The following is a 16168-nucleotide window of genomic DNA, read 5'->3' as shown; positions in this document are numbered from 1 at the left end:
GGAACAGGGGCTGGTGGCCTAAAGGGTTCACCAATATTAGCGCCAACTGGCTTCCATAAGTATACTGGGCACCAGGCTCCACAGATTTGTCAAATACTGATTCTTCTCCTGTATTTTTTCGCCTACGCCTATGTACTCAGGGTATGTTGGAACTCTGCAGAGAGACCACTGCTTCCACCCAGCGAGAACAAAAATCCTTCTCTGCAGCATGTGGAAATTGAACAGGCCTTTGTACTTGGGGTTTGTTGGACCTTTGCGGAGAGCCCACTGTTTCATTTCTGCTTCCTCTGCAGAATGCATAAATAAATTTGCCCCTCTGTGATATTTAATGATAATTGTTTCTCCCCCTCCAGATATGCTCCAGCTCATCAACAACAATGACAATGATTTTGGGTTCTTCGATGCACCGTTCGGAGCAGCCAGCGTCCCGGCCCAGGACCCCGTTCCCAATGTGGACCTCGCAGAAGGGGGCGCCCTCAGCTCCTTGGAGGGGTTACTGGCTGCGCCCACCGCCTCCACCCCCATGAAGCTGTTTCCGCTGTCTACTCCAGGCTTCCACAACCAGCCGGCCGCCACCCCACCCAAAGACAATCTTATGCAGCAGCTGAAGCTCGGCCTACAGAGTATGGTGAAGGATGAGCCCATGCAGATCTGCCCCACCCCACAGCACGCTGCGCCTAAGCTACAGGCCCCTCCCACAACGCAGCATCTGCAGGGCATAGTGTTCCGGCAGAGCTTGGTGCAGCCTCAGTTTAATAACCAATCGGTGTCTGGATACCAAGGGCAGAACACTGATACAGGTAACTACTACCAAGAAGAAGAATGTAAACTGGGCACTCTAATAGGGGCCACTTTAATACACCTGGTACCTGTAAAAGGGGCATTTGGATATTGCCCTTTAGGTGCCCTGGTAGGCACCCAGTAGTAGGGGGCAATGATAGACGGTTATGGGTGCCACCTCAAAGCCCTTGGATTGGCTGCTGCAGTCATGTGATGCCCAGTTAAACTTCTGAAGTTAGGGGGTCACCACCAGATTCACCTTCCTATTGGTTCATACTGTGTAACTCACAATCAGACCCCTCCCCCCTCCATCTGCAGATATTGAGATCTATCAGAACAGGTGGGGGGATTCCATTTTCTCCATTTCTTACTTTTCCATTTTTCTCAATTTCTTACTTTAGGAAATGTGTGCTTAAAAATAAATAAACCCTATCAACCAATCAGAATTCTTCTTTTATTTATCTGACTTTATTAAACTCCTTATCTTCTTGTTGGGTGCCTAATACTGATTTGTTTTTGTTTTTTTATTTAATCACCAGCTACACAAGTTGTCTCCACCCCACACAGCACAGCGAGTCAGCCCATGCAGAGTGTCGCAAGTCAGCCCATACAGAACGTGGCCAACCAGCCGCTGCAGAACATTGCAAGCCAGCCCTTGCAGAGCGTCGCACCACAGGCTCAGAAAATCCAGAGTGTTCCTGCCCAGCCGCTGCAGACGCACGTCTCCCCACAGATCCAGCAGCCTCTGACTATTCACGCGCAAAGCATTTCTCCTCAGCAGTTCCTCACCGCTACCAGCACTGCTTCAGTAGCCCAGCAAATCCAGCAAGTTCCAGTAAGTGAGCTCTTTCTATGAGGTCGCCCCCTGTTGGATTGTTTCTGTTTATTAACCTCAACCTTACTTCTATCCGAATCTCCCGCAGGTTCTGCTCCAGCCTCACTTTATCAAGGCTGACTCTTTGGTCCTTACAGCGGTGAAGACGGAGGCAACAATGATGTCGGGCGTCAAAACGTCACCCACCACCACGACCATCCAGACCACTCCTCTGCAGATGCCGGTGAGGGGCTGAGATTGAGCTCAACCAAGGGTGTGTTAGGGTTACACAGAGACTAAGCAGCTTCCATAAATAGCCAGATTTCTCTTTCCATTCTGAAATCCAAGGACATAGCTAGAACTACCAAACACTTTACAACCGGCAGCCTGAAATCTCACCTCAGCTTTTTGGGGAGCTCATTACAGGAGCTGAAGGTGAACATTTTGGAAGGAAGAGAAATCTGGAGATGGAGGGTACCATGGGGTGGGATATATTAGGCAACCGGTTAATAGTTTGGTATTGGGGATGTGTTGGAAACAGAAAAATGGGCAAATATAAGGTTCTGAGGGGCTTTGATGGTGGCCAAAGTAGGATAGAGGACTAGACTTGGGGAGTCACCCAAACATCAGGACGTGCACGGAGTTCCTAGTAGGCAGTGATTAGTAGGTACCATAGGTGGTCTAAGGTAGGATGACCAGTGAACTGGGTACAAGGTCATTGGCACACAATGCCCATTGATTTGTTTGAGGGTGGGTGGGCATGGTTAGCCCATTTGGTCCAATCACTCGAAGAGCTCCTATAGCACAAATTGCTGTAAAATGTGAATGCAAAAGTATTACATTTTTTTACTTTACCAGTTATTATTATTAACAAACAGGATTTATATAGCGCCAACATATTACGCAGCGCTGTACATTAAAAAAGGGTTGCAAATGAAAGACAAATACAGACAGTGGCACAGGAGGAGAGGACCCTGCCCTGAAGAGCTTACAATCTAGGAGCTTTTGTTCACTCCTATCCTCATGGTAAATTATTATCTATGCTATTTGACTTATTTTTGCCCTAGGCCTTGGTGAGTGGAGGAACCATATTGACCACGGTGCCAGTGATGGTTGACGCGGACAAGCTGCCCATCAACCGCATAAATGTCAATGGAAAGATGGCCATGTTGAACAGCAAGGGAGAGAAACGTACCGCACACAATGCCATCGAGAAGCGCTACCGATCCTCCATCAATGACAAGATCATTGAACTGAAGGACCTTGTGGTGGGAACCGAGGCCAAGGTGAGGCATGAAATGAAACCGGAATAGTACTGGGAGCCACTGAATTGCGAGGTTGTGAAGGCCTCAAAATCAACACCAATAAGACTCCTTCTCCCTCTGTGCCTGACATCTGAACTGGTCATGTTGTCTTTTTCTAAGCAGCTTTGTTGGCAACCAACAATATGGCAGCTCTCCAGGCCATGATAGGGCATTCTTTATGTCAGCCTATTGAACTGCAGGCACATGTGCAGTCTTGATGCTTATAATCAGTGTTCAACCCAGAAATGTTTTTTTTTTTTTGTGAAACTGAGTTTTTATTAAAAATTTTTCCATATACAACAAGAGAAACAAAACAAAGAAGAACATAGTTATAAACATAGTATACAGGAGAAATATCAATACAATAGCAAAGCCATATAATAACATATAAATATGTATGTATATATAGTATGTAGCTAAAAAAACAATGGTGGATTACTCCTTAAACAATATAACCCTAAATATTATTCATGGCAAACCATAGGGATCCTGTATACAAATTATAACACAGTACCTAAACCAGAGGATAAAAAAACAAGAAAACATGACAATAAAGTAATTAAAAAAGATAAAAAGAAACAGAAAAAAAAATGGGGGGGTGGGGTCTCCGAGGCGATTGGAAATAGGAAATGGGGAGGATCAAATTAACCCATTACACCGGCAAATGGGCATAATAAACATCCCATGGTTCCCAAATCTGTTCAAATTTAGTTACATTGTTCCTGAGTAGAGCAGTAAGGTACTCCATCAAACGAACATCTTGAATACAGGCACATAAATCTTCTAAAGATGGAGGTAAAGCGGATTTCCACTTCCCAGAAATGTTTTTAAGCTTGGTGAGAAGAAACTGTAGGTGGCAGCCCCTGTATTGTAACTCTTCAGTAACCAGCCAAAAACAGCCTGGTGGTTACTGAAAAGTGCTGGGTGGTGCACCCAGCTAAAAGGGACCGGGGGAACACTGCTTATGTTATATGTGTATGGAGTTCTTAAGGGTCCTTGAAGAGCATCCCAGTTTTTTGTGATGCACTTCATATAGAGACTGGCAAAGCCTCATCACCGTTCAATTCACCTTAATACAGCAGTCTGATTATCTTTACCTTTTTGAATAATTATATAGGAGAGTCTTATGGCAAATACGCATGTAAAAAACACTGAAACAAACTACGCTGATCATGTTTCTCTTATGTAAAAGAAGTTTCTTTCCTCCCAGCTGAACAAGTCGGCTATTTTGAAGAAGACCATCGACTACATCCGTTTCCTGCAGCAAAATAACGTCAAACTCAAACAAGAGAACATCATGCTGAAAATGGCTGCCCAGAAAAACAGTAAGAGACTTCTCTGCCTTTTTTTATTTTCTCTGTAATTCAGATTAGTTAGCGAGTCATAGACTTCCATTATAGCAAAGGGAGCAGATCTGGCACCTTGTGCTTTAGGGCCATTTGTGACAATGCTTCTATTCATAACGATGGTTGGCTTCCTCATGCATATGGGTTCAGGGTGCAAAATGCCAGGTTGCCAAGCCAATAAACTTGTGAGATGTCAGTGCTAGCTTTTTGCACATTTATGGATAATCCTAAACTGGAAAACTTTAGCTGCTTCTGCCTCCCCTATGCCCATTACTCTGCTGCTCAGGAGATTGCACATACATACAAACAGAGCAGTCAGAAACATCGCAATTGTCAAACAATCACTTGTACAGGCGCATTATTTTTTCTTTCTAACACCTTTGCCTTTTTCTCCTTATTAGGTTCATTGAAAGACATTGTGGCGGGTACTGGGGTTAATATGGATAGCATAAAAGCAGAGATGATGGATGTCCTCACGCCACCTCCTTCAGATGCAGGATCCCCATCACACACTGGCAGCCCGCTATCCCAGTGTAACAGTGACTCTGAGCCGGACAGTCCTTTCACTGATGAGGCCAAGGTACCTTAATCTGACTCTTCATAAAATAGACAGTTTTGGTGAAGGAAATTTTCTTTACTGTTTATCAATGGGCTGAACAACACAACAGCACAACTGATGGGTCTTTGTTATCCTTCTCCCTCCCCCAGCCTGAGATCTGCCAATCAGAGGGCTGCAAGAGGCTGATATCGGGGCAAATTCAGATATTCACTTTTGAAAACAATACATTTCCTGATTTTCAATCATTTAGCTTTTATATTTGCTTAGAGCCCAGCTATAAGGAAATTAGTAAATATCTGAATATAATACCCTGGGATGATAAATAAGACTTGGCAATTATGCATGGAAAAAATTATTCTCATATCACAAAAATACCACAACATGAGTATTTGCTGGAAATACTCCATCTGAGCTGTAAACAAGCAGTACCCAATCCCACTCCTCTACCCACGGCTGTACAACCAGCTTTATAATGTCCTCATTCATGTTGTTTACATTCTTCCATAGATTGCAAACATTCCAAAGCTCATAATGATCTGCACTCTCAGATTCCCGGGCTATATACACAAACGTGTGTCCTAAACATGGACAGGCCCATCATAGAGCAGTGATGCTTTCAGCCAATCAGAGTGAACAAAGAAATAGTATTTCATGCTGTTAGTTGTTGGTCTTTAATGCTTGTCTTAGAGGGTCTGCTTATTCTGAATGCTTTGGGTAACTCGCAGTGATGGCAACACAGAAAAGCACAGAAACCACAGTGTAATGCCTTCACCGTGCAACTCATGTATGCCCCTCCACAATAATTCTGTACAGTACAAAGTTGTTGCTGCAATGTACTGATGTAAAGGGGCACTTATAATTAGAGGGTACTTCAAAAGTTTTTTGGTGCCATGGAAAGTCTGTGAGCTCAGAGTTGTGCAACCAGCAGAAATTAAACCAAGAGCTTGTATAGAACCCTTTTCCATGTGTACATATTAGCTGAGATACCAATCGAGAAAGCTGCAAATAACTCAGACTTGCATTATATTTACCCTGCAGTTTCAGTGTGTTTACATTACAAAATGAAACTTAAGTAGACTTCATTTTTCCTTGCTTTTGTTTTATTCCCCCAGGTGGAAGTCAAGCAAGAACTCCCGTCTCCTCCCAGCACGGGGATGTTGGACCGCTCCCGCATGGCGCTTTGTGTTTTTGTCTTTCTCTGTCTTTCCTTCAATCCCCTGTCCTTCTTGATGGGTGGTTCCAGGAGCCAAGAGGTTTCGGACAGCTCCGCATTTCATGGAAGCGGGAGAAGCATGCTGGAAATGCCTTCATCTGGTAAGTTGAACCTAGACTGCAAGGGTCACCAAGACTATCAGGCCTGAGATATTGGGGACTCTAAAGATAGTCCTTGCAGGTAGGCTTAGCTTTGTTTGGTAGATGACACAACAGTGCTTCATACAGGGAGGGGGACATCTCTTACCACCCCTGGGGAGAATGGGCACTGGGGCATTGCTTACCACCCCCGAGCCAATGCAAACATGTATTTTATAGTAGTAAAATGTATTTTACACTAACTTCTGCATGGCCCTAAGATGTCATGTGACCAAGTGCCAAGTGATGCAAAGGAATCAGCAACAGAAGGATGCAATACTGTGTTGGCTCACTTGTTATCCATCCCTTAGAATACCCTAAATCCCCTGATCACTCTTCCCAATGCAGTGGGGACTGATCTGTGCCAAAAAATTTTGAATACAGTCAAGAACTGTTTAAGCACCAGGGTAAACATGATTGTGTCATCCGTGAGCCATCAGCTCAATCAATAGATGCTGGCCCAGGGTAATTCCCGAGCAAAGATGGTGTTGTGTTTCTAGAGAGAAAAGCAGGCATCCAGATAACATGAACTTCTGTTCTTTTTCCGCAGAGAGCTCTTCATGGTTCAGCTGGTTTACTCCATCCCTTCTCCTCTGGCCTATAAACCTGTTCATTGTGCTGTGCGTCTTCATTCGCCTCTTTATTTATGGTGAGCCGGTCACACGACTACACTCGGAGTCTTCAGTCCAGTTCTGGTGTCACCGCAAGCAAGCCGACGTGGATTTGTCTCGGGTAACGTTCATCTTGTACTAAACCCTATTGATTTCTGTGGTGAGGGTATGTCAGCTCTGCAGTCCCAGTATTTATGCATCACTTCTACATGGTGGACAGTAGATATGACAGAAGCAAGTTTTCTAAGTGTATTTAGAGCCAAAACTCCCAGTCGGATTCATTATTATTTGTTCTGCTGCTGATTGTCACTGGGAAAGAAATAGAGATTCTCATTGCATCTGTACCGCGTTGACTTATTGCTCAAAAAATGCAGAGGAAGCCAAGAAGGTGTGATTGGTATTGGTTGAAATCTCCAGTTTGTCCCACCAGCAGCATATATGACGTCATATTTCATGGTGGAGGATAAATCCGAGTTTAGGCACTGTGCAGGGGAAATATTTGTGGAGTTAAGGAGTATGAGGAAGGAAAGATTAGTTGCACGTGGAAAGAATTGAACAGACATTATCATATCTTGGCTTTTGCTTCACTTAAATTGCACTTGAGACCATTTTGACCCTCCATGCATTCTGTCGGAGTGTTAAGAGTCATGTTTTGTTCTTTTCACTTCAGGGGGACTTTGCTCAGGCCTCGCTTCACCTCTGGAAAGCTCTGAAAGCTCTGGGACGACCTCTACCAACGTCCAACTTTGACCTTTGCTGCAGTCTGATGTGGAGCGTCATACGTTATGTCCTACAGCGGCTCTGGGTAGGACGCTGGTTGGCAGGAAGAGCCGGGGGCTTCCGCAGGGACCATCAACTGAAGGATGATGTGAGGAAGAGCTGCAGGGAGGCTGCCCTGGTGTATCACCGCCTGCACCAGCTGCACATGACCGGTATGTTGGGTAAACAAATACCACTACTGGGCCTATGTCCAGCCAAATTCCAGCTGAAATGCTTCTTTTCATACATATATAGTGGAAGAGTTAGATGACCTCTGTGATAACCTCTGTGAGGTTTTAAAAATCTTAAAATTGGCACAGCAGTGTTTAACCCATTGTCATTCAAAGCATAAACCAAAGAACATTTTTGGCTAGCTGTACAGCAACATGCAGTTGTTTTCAGTGAAACTTTTGCTCCTTGCTCTGAGAATCCTACAAAGTAAAGTTCTAATTGGACCTTATGGGTTTCCATACTTCCTCACTTTGCCATATTGAACAGGAGGCTGAGTTTCTATTAGAAGAAGACCAGTCTAATAATCAAGCTAATGTTTCACATTTCCTCTTTTCTAGGGAAGCATGCAGGAGGTCATCTTTCGGCTATCAATATGGCGCTGAGTGCCGTCAATCTGGCAGATTGCGCTGGCAACACCATTTCAGTAGCCACGCTTGCAGAGATCTATGTGGGTGCGGCATTGCGTGTGAAAGCCAGTCTTCACCGGCGCTTCCATTTCCTGGCGGTAAGAGTCACTTCCATCCCATAGTCACTTCACCAGTCCCTCCTTGCCATGACTGTACTTTGCCACTGAAGGCAGATATACAGTATGTGGAAAAGCAGACCGTGTGATTGGTGGTTATGGGTAACACTAAACTTTCTCTTAATAAACCTTTCCCTTTATTATCATGGCATCCTCCTTTGATCCTGCTCATTCTCTGTGTCCTATCATTGTTGCCTTTCACTTCACATGCCAGTACCTTTCCTGTCCGTATTATGTCTCCTGTCTGCATCCCTTTCCCCAGTTCTTACATTGCTCTCTCTTACTTCCACAGCGCTTCTTCCTATGCAGTGCACGCCAGGTGTGTCTGGCACAGAGCGTCACCATTCCTCCCGCCATGCAGTGGTTGTGCCATCCTTTGGGACATCGCTTCTTTGTGGATGGAGACTGGAGTGTGAGGAGCTCCCCCCGGGATACCATCTACAGCACAGCTGGCAGTACAGGTACCTCGCCAATCACCTTCACCCAGATTTCACTGCGTACGCTGAGACTCCTATCCAAACAGTCTTTACCCTGCATGCCAAGCCCAAATTCTCACATAAATTGTATGTCTGAATGGAGACCTATGCAGCTGGATTTGGTTTATTGCAACATGGGAAACACAAGGAAGCATCTGATTGGTTTATTGAGGCATCAAACAATCCTTCTTCAATGCCTTTTTATACTTGTCGTACAGTGATTCATACAACCTAAAATAAAGCTAAATCTACATTTTTTTTCTTTGTGACACCGGAAATAGGGAGGTGAGTTTGTCACTGGGATGGGAAGTCATAGACAGCAATAAGAAAATTGTTAGACGTTTCATTATGGTTGCGTGAACAATCATGAAGGGACTACATGACCCCTCTTCCCTAGTGGCATTTTACCATTGCATGTGTATCGTGTTCCAAGCACTGCAGTGTCATGCTATATATCAAACACTTATATTATACTATTATACCACTCCTCCAATGCAAATGACTTTTATTTTCAGAACCCTTTTTTATTATATAAAATGGCACATATTATTATTATTTTTAATGAACAGGAAGTGGAAAAGTTGTATATAAACATATACAAACAGGAATACAAAGTAATGTTATTTATGCCATTCTCAGCACTGACATGATGACTTTGTGTTTGTGAACAGTGGATCCCCTGGCTCAGGTAACTCAGGCTTTCCGTGAACATCTCCTGGAAAAGGCTTTGTATTGTGTGGCGCAGCCAGAACAGGGAAAACCCATGACTGACGGCGAAGGGTAAGTTATCGTGTTTAAATGAAATTCATTAAATAATAGGGTTGGGCCAGAAACAGTCAGGCTGCGAGGAAAGGGGCTGAGATGATTCTGGATGTCCACCAGCCTGGAAATGAAGCGGGCACTATATGACTTGATGCAGTTTATAATGTACATTGTGGGAAGCTCACAGTGGGCAGTGAAATCAGGGTATGCAATTTTAGTCCAGGAGAGGAGCTGGTACAACTGTGCATGAGGGCAGATTTATTGAGGGGTGGCTGGAGGGCAGATTAAATAAAGGGAGAGCTGGAAGTCAGATTTCAATGCATGTTGTCATGCTTTTTCTTCTCTTGCCTTCTCTAACCTCTCTGTGGAGTGTAGGAGATTGCAAAGCTCTGTCTTTCCCCGCAGGGAATTTGCCGATGCTCTGGAATATCTACAGCTGCTGAACGGGTGCTCTGATAACGCCGCCGTGCCCAACCACACGTTCTCTATCAGTTCCAGTATGACTGCTGTCACAGGTGAGCACCAAACCTCTGTCAATACAGATGAGCAAAATAATTTACCGTGGTGGATTGTCAAATCTTAAAATACAGAAGTGATCTATTTTCTGTGCAGATTTTTTGTGATTTACATATGAAAGCACACACATATAATTTCTTCAGCATACTCAGTTCTGCCAAGTACAGTATATCTCACCATGGAGTCACGAATGGTGTAGTTGCAAATCGGTGGCCCCAATGCAAATATTTTTTTGTAAGTTCCCCGCTTCCAGCTATGGAGTAGAAATATTTTCTATAGAATAATGATGAATAGCCTGTATTTTATATTCTGTCAGCTCTGACACTTCTCACTGAAGTATTAGAGTGATCATTATCATTTGCTTGACTACAGGCCCTCTGGAGCAAGGAACCCATTTACAATCGCATCCTCTACACCCACAGTTCTATGCTATTGGAAATTACTAATATAAATATAATGTTGGGGAGAAATAAAAGAAAAATGGCTGCCTATTGTAACAGGGACATGCAGTCTAGGTTACCAGAGGGTGATTTCTAATCACAAGAGATTCACCAGTGTGTCTTTGTGGCCTATAGAATGGTATATTGAGTGGTAACACCACAGTCTCCTTTGTGTCATGTGACTACTTTTCATTTTTTTTAACCCAGGGACTGACCCAGTGGCCAAGTGGTGGGCATCTATCATCATCGTGGCTATCAACTGGCTTCAAGGAGATGATGAAGCGGCACAGCGTCTCTATCCAGTGGTAGAATACATGCCGAAATCTCTACATGCTACAGAGTGAGTGAGGGGGATTATGGGAAGTGGGCTCAGTTTGGCTTGGGATAAGTTATCATTATTGGGAAAGTGATCTGTTCATTTGACCCTACATTTTATTCAGGGTGAATTCAGTTTCATTTGTTTTATTTGATGACAGTAGTGCAGCAGTTATGCTTCAATTGGGCTTTAGGAGGTTTGTATACCCATTCTTTTCTCTTCCTAGGAACCCTCTGCCTAAAGCTGCCCTTTATGCCTTCAAAGCAGTACGGATGCTCCTAGGGAAACAGGACAGCACTCAGGTCAGCGTGAATCAGTGTGACAAAGCCAGCGGATACCTGCGAGACAGCCTGAACTCCAGTCCCTCCAGTAACGCAAATGTGGACAAGGTGAGGGGAGCTGTGAGAACAAAAGTGCTGTTTTTTTTTATTTTTATTTTTTTTGGTCCTAGGCATTGCCCTTACCGTCTAGCAGAGTTCATCTGACATCACTGTGGCTGTGGTGCATTGTAGTTGCATTGCATTTTCTATACCCTGTGTGCAATGTGCCTGCAGTGCAATACAGAGGCAGCAACTAACTTGCGACATCTGATTCCAATGTATGTTATCGTTCAGGTAAGTACTAAATAGTGGGAACACAGAACATTCTACAATCACTTTTTGGAAAATTGCAGAAACAGAAAATGTATAATGTAGAACCCCAGTCTTTATTTAGTAGAGTTGAAATGAAACCCTAGTATCCCATAAAGAGATTGCTTCCTGATTGCACACAAAGTGAGGGGATATCTCCCCAATGGAGAATCTTACACAGGTACCACCAGTACAGGTGTCTCTGTTGGAAGATTTTCACTCACCTTCTGTTGTGGTGACATGTGACCCGCTACCACTTGTCTTCACGAGAGGTACATAGTGGGACAAGTGTGCACAGTCTCTATAGCCCAGGTCTTCAGCAGAGGGCAGCCATAAGACAAGTGTGCACAGTCCCTAAAGCCCAGGTCTTCAGCAGAGGGCTGCCATAAGACAAGTGTGCACAGGCCTGGAAGCCCAAGTCTTTTGAGGGAGGCAGAGGTGGAAAAAGTGTGCACAAGGTGCATTTAAGGTCTTTGGGAGAGGGTAGGGGAGTGACCCTATTTCCTGGTCACTGGGTGAATTCAGTGGTAGAGTTGGTTGGCACAGATCCTGATGCCTGGACATTCAAGGGAGGGCAACAGTGGGAAAAGACACAGACATTAAAGCCCAGATCTTTTGCAAAAGGCAATGGTAAGACGTGTGTAAGACCCCAAAGCTTAGGTCTTTTGAAGGGGACAGCAGTGGGATAAGTGTGCACAAGCCCTTTACCGCAATCTTTGTGGAAAGAGTTGTAGGACAAGTGTGTATGGCCCTGAAGCCAAATTTTTTTGTGGGGATAGCAGTGTTGGGGCAGGTTTGCTGCATGTAGCTCACTAGTTCTTCCCTGCATCTGGATTTTCACAATTTAAAACCTATTCTAGTGTTGTTCATTGTAGAATGGACAATAGACTTTCAGCTCCCTGGGGTACTATTGTAATACGTTCAGCCTCTGTGAAGTGTTGAATATGTGCGTAGTATAATAATGAGACGAGCTGTAGTGTAATACAATGCAATTTCTGCAATTTAACTCACCGCTACCCCCTTGTGGCCATTGCACTCATCTCATCAGTAATTTAGGCAGCTATTAAGGTTTACAGCAATTTTTGGCCATCACACCCGGATGCCTAAAGGGTCTCGCTCACGTTTTCATTTGCTGATTACAGCCAGTTTTCAACAAAGCAAAGAAGCTGATTGGTTGTTGCAAGAAACAGTTCCACCTCCAGAACAATAATCATCAATCATCCCGTCAAGTTTTATTCGCCAGACGCCAGTGCTTTAATCAGTTTTTCCGCGAATATGGCTTACCGTACAAAATGGCTGCCTGAGCTGTCACCAGGCAGCAGATGTGATAATGATATATTGACATAGTTGCTCACTGGGGAGAGATAATAGGAATATTGATTAGGATTCAGGGCATACATGATACGTTTTAGCTGTGTGCAGCCATTACAGCGGTGTAATTAATACAGCCGGCCTTGTTATTAGTGCTGGCGGGCTCCCCACCTGCCACATCTGAATAATGGTCTCTCTGTCTCCTGCAGGCCGTGCAGCTCCTAATGTGTGACCTTCTCCTGGTGACCAGGACGAACATCTGGCAACAACAACAGCAAAACTCGGCAGGGCAGCAGCAGCAGAGCCTCTCCCACCCGGCGCCTCCACAGGAGCTCAGAGGTTTCCAGTTGGATCTGAGCAGCCTGCGCCGACTAGCACAATCTTTCCGACCTGCCATGCGCAGGGTGAGTTTGTCCTAAATTGATGGAGGAAAACGGATTAGTCAGGTTTGAGCAAAGTGACAGGGTCTCTTGATGAAGCTTTACCGCCCTTTACCTTGCCAAAAGTACAGGTATGTGCAGGCATAAGACCCCTTCTTCACAGAATGCATTGAACAGACCATTGTCATTGAGCTTAGTGAGGATCAGAGGGTGAGGGGTGAGCTTTCAAGAGAACCTGTTATATTGCACAGAATGGGTAAGGTAGCAAACATTCTACAAAAAAGCCTAAAAACAGCCCTAATAACCATTTTTCATATGACCATCATCACAGGTCTTCCTACACGAAGCCACAGCTCGACTCATGGCAGGGGCCAGCCCGACTCGAACACATCAGTTGCTGGACCGGAGCCTGCGCAGGAGGGTACCTCCGTCTAGTAAAGAAGGTGGGTAGCCTAAAGACCAACATATAATTTACGTTCTGCATCTCTGTGCCTTTCTGCTTGTATAGATTTGCCTCTGTACCTTACAAATGAGCTGTCAGTAATTTCCTCCTGATTAGCCCCCAAGGGCCCACTTTTCTTGTGCAGATTTCTGAAACAACTCATTTTAACTAAATCACATCCTAGAGGGTGAATGAAGAAGCACGGTAAGAGAGCTAGGAACATAGACACCTATTTGGGTTTATTTTGTATGCTGTATACCCAACTATGGCTTCTTCTTATCTGCTTATTCTTCTGCACCATTTACATGATACAATATATCCACAATATAAAAAGACAACACCTAATTGTCTCATTACTCAGAGATTATTGAAATTTAATTTAATGGAACTGTAGGTTATCTTTTAGATTTATCAGGAATGGTACAATGTGAGAGGCCACCTGATTCGATATACTTAGAATGGACTGTTCTGGTGGCCCTTAACACTCTGTAGATGTTGAGGAACCTAAAGGAGATTTCACCATTTACTATTGTGGCACAAAAATAGATCTGCAGTCAGATCGGCATTATATTGACAACCTCCATTTTTATAGTTTCTTTCCTATAGTTGGGCAGGGTGTGTAATAAGGACTGTGTAGTCCAGTTGGCACTCTGTAATGAGCAAACAGCAATAGATGTGGCCAGGCCCCTTATCTTTTTCTGCAGTATATGTGGGGATATTTCTAATAACAGGAGTGCAGTGAGAAGACTGCAGGCAATAAAACATAAAAAAGTACAAAGCAAGAATTAGTCAGCAATGCTAACATATCGGACCTCACGACTATACATAAAGAGGTGCAAAATTTTAAAGGGGACATGTGTGGGGACATGAGTTTTATGAGTTCTGTGGTTGAGGCATTTAACTGCAGCATCCTCTGCTGGTACAATTTCATATTTCAGCACAACCATAAGTCTCAATTTATGTTTGTGCTCTGCAAACTACAGCTAGGTAGAGGAGGGTGATGTGGGAGGCTAGCAGTGAACCATTGAACCCTCCAACATAATGATTGCTTAGAATAGTTTGGCAGGACAAGCTGGAATGCAGAAGGTGGCATTAATCAACTGGTGGACAATTTTTAAGTAGTGATAATAGGCTAAAGCGTATGTCGGGGTTGGCATAGCCTGCAATATCTTTGGCTGTAGGTTAGCGCTCTCTATAGTCTCAGCATTAGGCTTTGGCATGGCATGGTGGGAGAATGATTGGATGTTTGAGCAGTCCATACTGAAGCTGCTTCTCTTTTATTCGCAGATATAGCACGGCTGGTCAGTTGCAGCGTGACACTTCCGACCCTGCCCTGTCAATAATCGTCAATGACGTTTTTAAAGAGACCGCCTCTTCCCCCTTTGTTCTTGACACCTCGTCTGCTGTCGCCCACCCCCACCCCTACCCTGCCCATTCTCGGTGCAGACAAACCCATGGCAGCAGCAACAGGTCTGCCCCAGTTCTACACGGGGGCCATCTCAGGAAAATTGCACCTCGCTCGTCATATAATTTACGGAGCAGAGAAGATGGAACTGTGTTATATCACTGACAACAGTCAGCACAGTAACAAGACATGTTCTCAGGAATTTAGGGGGGAGTCCTGTTGGTCTATGAATACATTGTGCAAAGTCCTCCCTCTGGACTAGAATTAAAAGGTTTCTGTGTCAGACCACGAAGGCTACGCAGATGACACGACAGTCATGCCGTGAAATGATTGCAGCTATTCATAGAGATGTGTTAGAATTGCATTGACTGTAAACGCAGGGCCCTAATACTGGGCAAGCGTTGGACATTTGTTAGGCGATGCTTTGCTTCCATATGTCGTATGCTGCTCTGGTTCATAAATAGTCCAAGATGGAATATAGGAGCTTGTAAATATATCAGCGTCTGTTCTTTCTATTAAATAATTTTTAATTTAAGAACCGACTGCAGCTGCCTGTCTCTGTTTTCTTTAGCTTGTGGCTTAAAAACTAAATTTGCCTGAAAGGTGAACTGTCTGGGGGCTGCATTGCTCATTGCAACCAAATAGTAACAGATGCAGTATTACCGACAAGGGGTCCAGTGTGTGTTGGCGATATGACCGCTTCCGTGTGAGCTGGTGAAGGTTTGGCATGGAGGTCCTGTAATGGTTTGGAGTCATCAAAGTGTCACTTTTAGCCGGTTCGTTCCTTTGGTTTTCCAACGTGCACTGACAACTTTAAAAGTTCATCACCTAAACTTTCAGCATCAGGATATCAGTGCAGACATCACAGAGCAGTGATGCCATATCATAAGGACCTCCTGCACTAACCCATCCTGTAACCTCTGTGCAATTCTAACACTATCCCACCCTGTAACCATAACAGGGACAAAGTGTGCTACTGTATGAAAAACCTGGACTATACTCAGCCAGCAGGGGCCCCCAAGTCAGTTCTGCACAGGGGCCCATTGTTGGCTGCGTCCGCCACTGATCACTAACCCCATGACCTTTGTGTAACCCTATCCCACCTTTTATTTCTAACATGAACTCTCCATGTGCTCCTAGGCCCCCTGTAATCTTAAAATTAAACCTCCTTGTTACACGCTCTCTAACACTGCTCCTTCATGAAGCATTCATGG

At 44.4% G+C, this 16168-nt stretch overlaps 1 protein-coding gene and 1 long non-coding RNA gene across 3 annotated transcripts; both read left to right on the top strand.

The window, feature by feature from the left end:
• Positions 1 to 355: 355 nt before the first annotated feature.
• On the top strand, positions 356 to 15496 carry LOC140344856 (sterol regulatory element-binding protein 1-like). Of its 2 annotated transcripts, none has more exons than XM_072432057.1 (18): positions 356 to 800; positions 1320 to 1615; positions 1704 to 1838; positions 2662 to 2880; positions 4109 to 4223; positions 4646 to 4824; positions 5916 to 6117; positions 6704 to 6885; positions 7435 to 7696; positions 8093 to 8259; positions 8570 to 8738; positions 9425 to 9533; positions 9921 to 10030; positions 10679 to 10811; positions 11014 to 11176; positions 12937 to 13131; positions 13439 to 13550; positions 14837 to 15496. In XM_072432057.1, exons 1-18 carry the CDS (start codon positions 356 to 358, stop codon positions 14890 to 14892), a joined length of 3249 nt encoding a protein of 1082 aa, XP_072288158.1. In that variant the 3' UTR covers positions 14893 to 15496. The 2 variants fall into 2 exon arrangements, with proteins under 2 accessions (XP_072288158.1, XP_072288157.1); XM_072432056.1 differs by having other exon boundaries at positions 9891 to 10030.
• LOC140344857 (uncharacterized) lies at positions 11243 to 12709 on the top strand. Its single transcript, XR_011923686.1, has 2 exons — positions 11243 to 11728; positions 11782 to 12709. It is a non-coding gene; the product is annotated as an uncharacterized lncRNA (long non-coding RNA).
• Positions 15497 to 16168: the final 672 nt, after the last annotated feature.

This window comes from Pyxicephalus adspersus, unplaced genomic scaffold (assembly GCF_032062135.1).
Source record: "Pyxicephalus adspersus unplaced genomic scaffold, UCB_Pads_2.0 Sca95, whole genome shotgun sequence".
In the NCBI taxonomy this organism is placed as follows: domain Eukaryota; kingdom Metazoa; phylum Chordata; class Amphibia; order Anura; family Pyxicephalidae; genus Pyxicephalus; species Pyxicephalus adspersus.
Note: the sequence above shows the minus strand (reverse complement) of the source record. Positions and strands in the feature narration are given on the sequence as shown.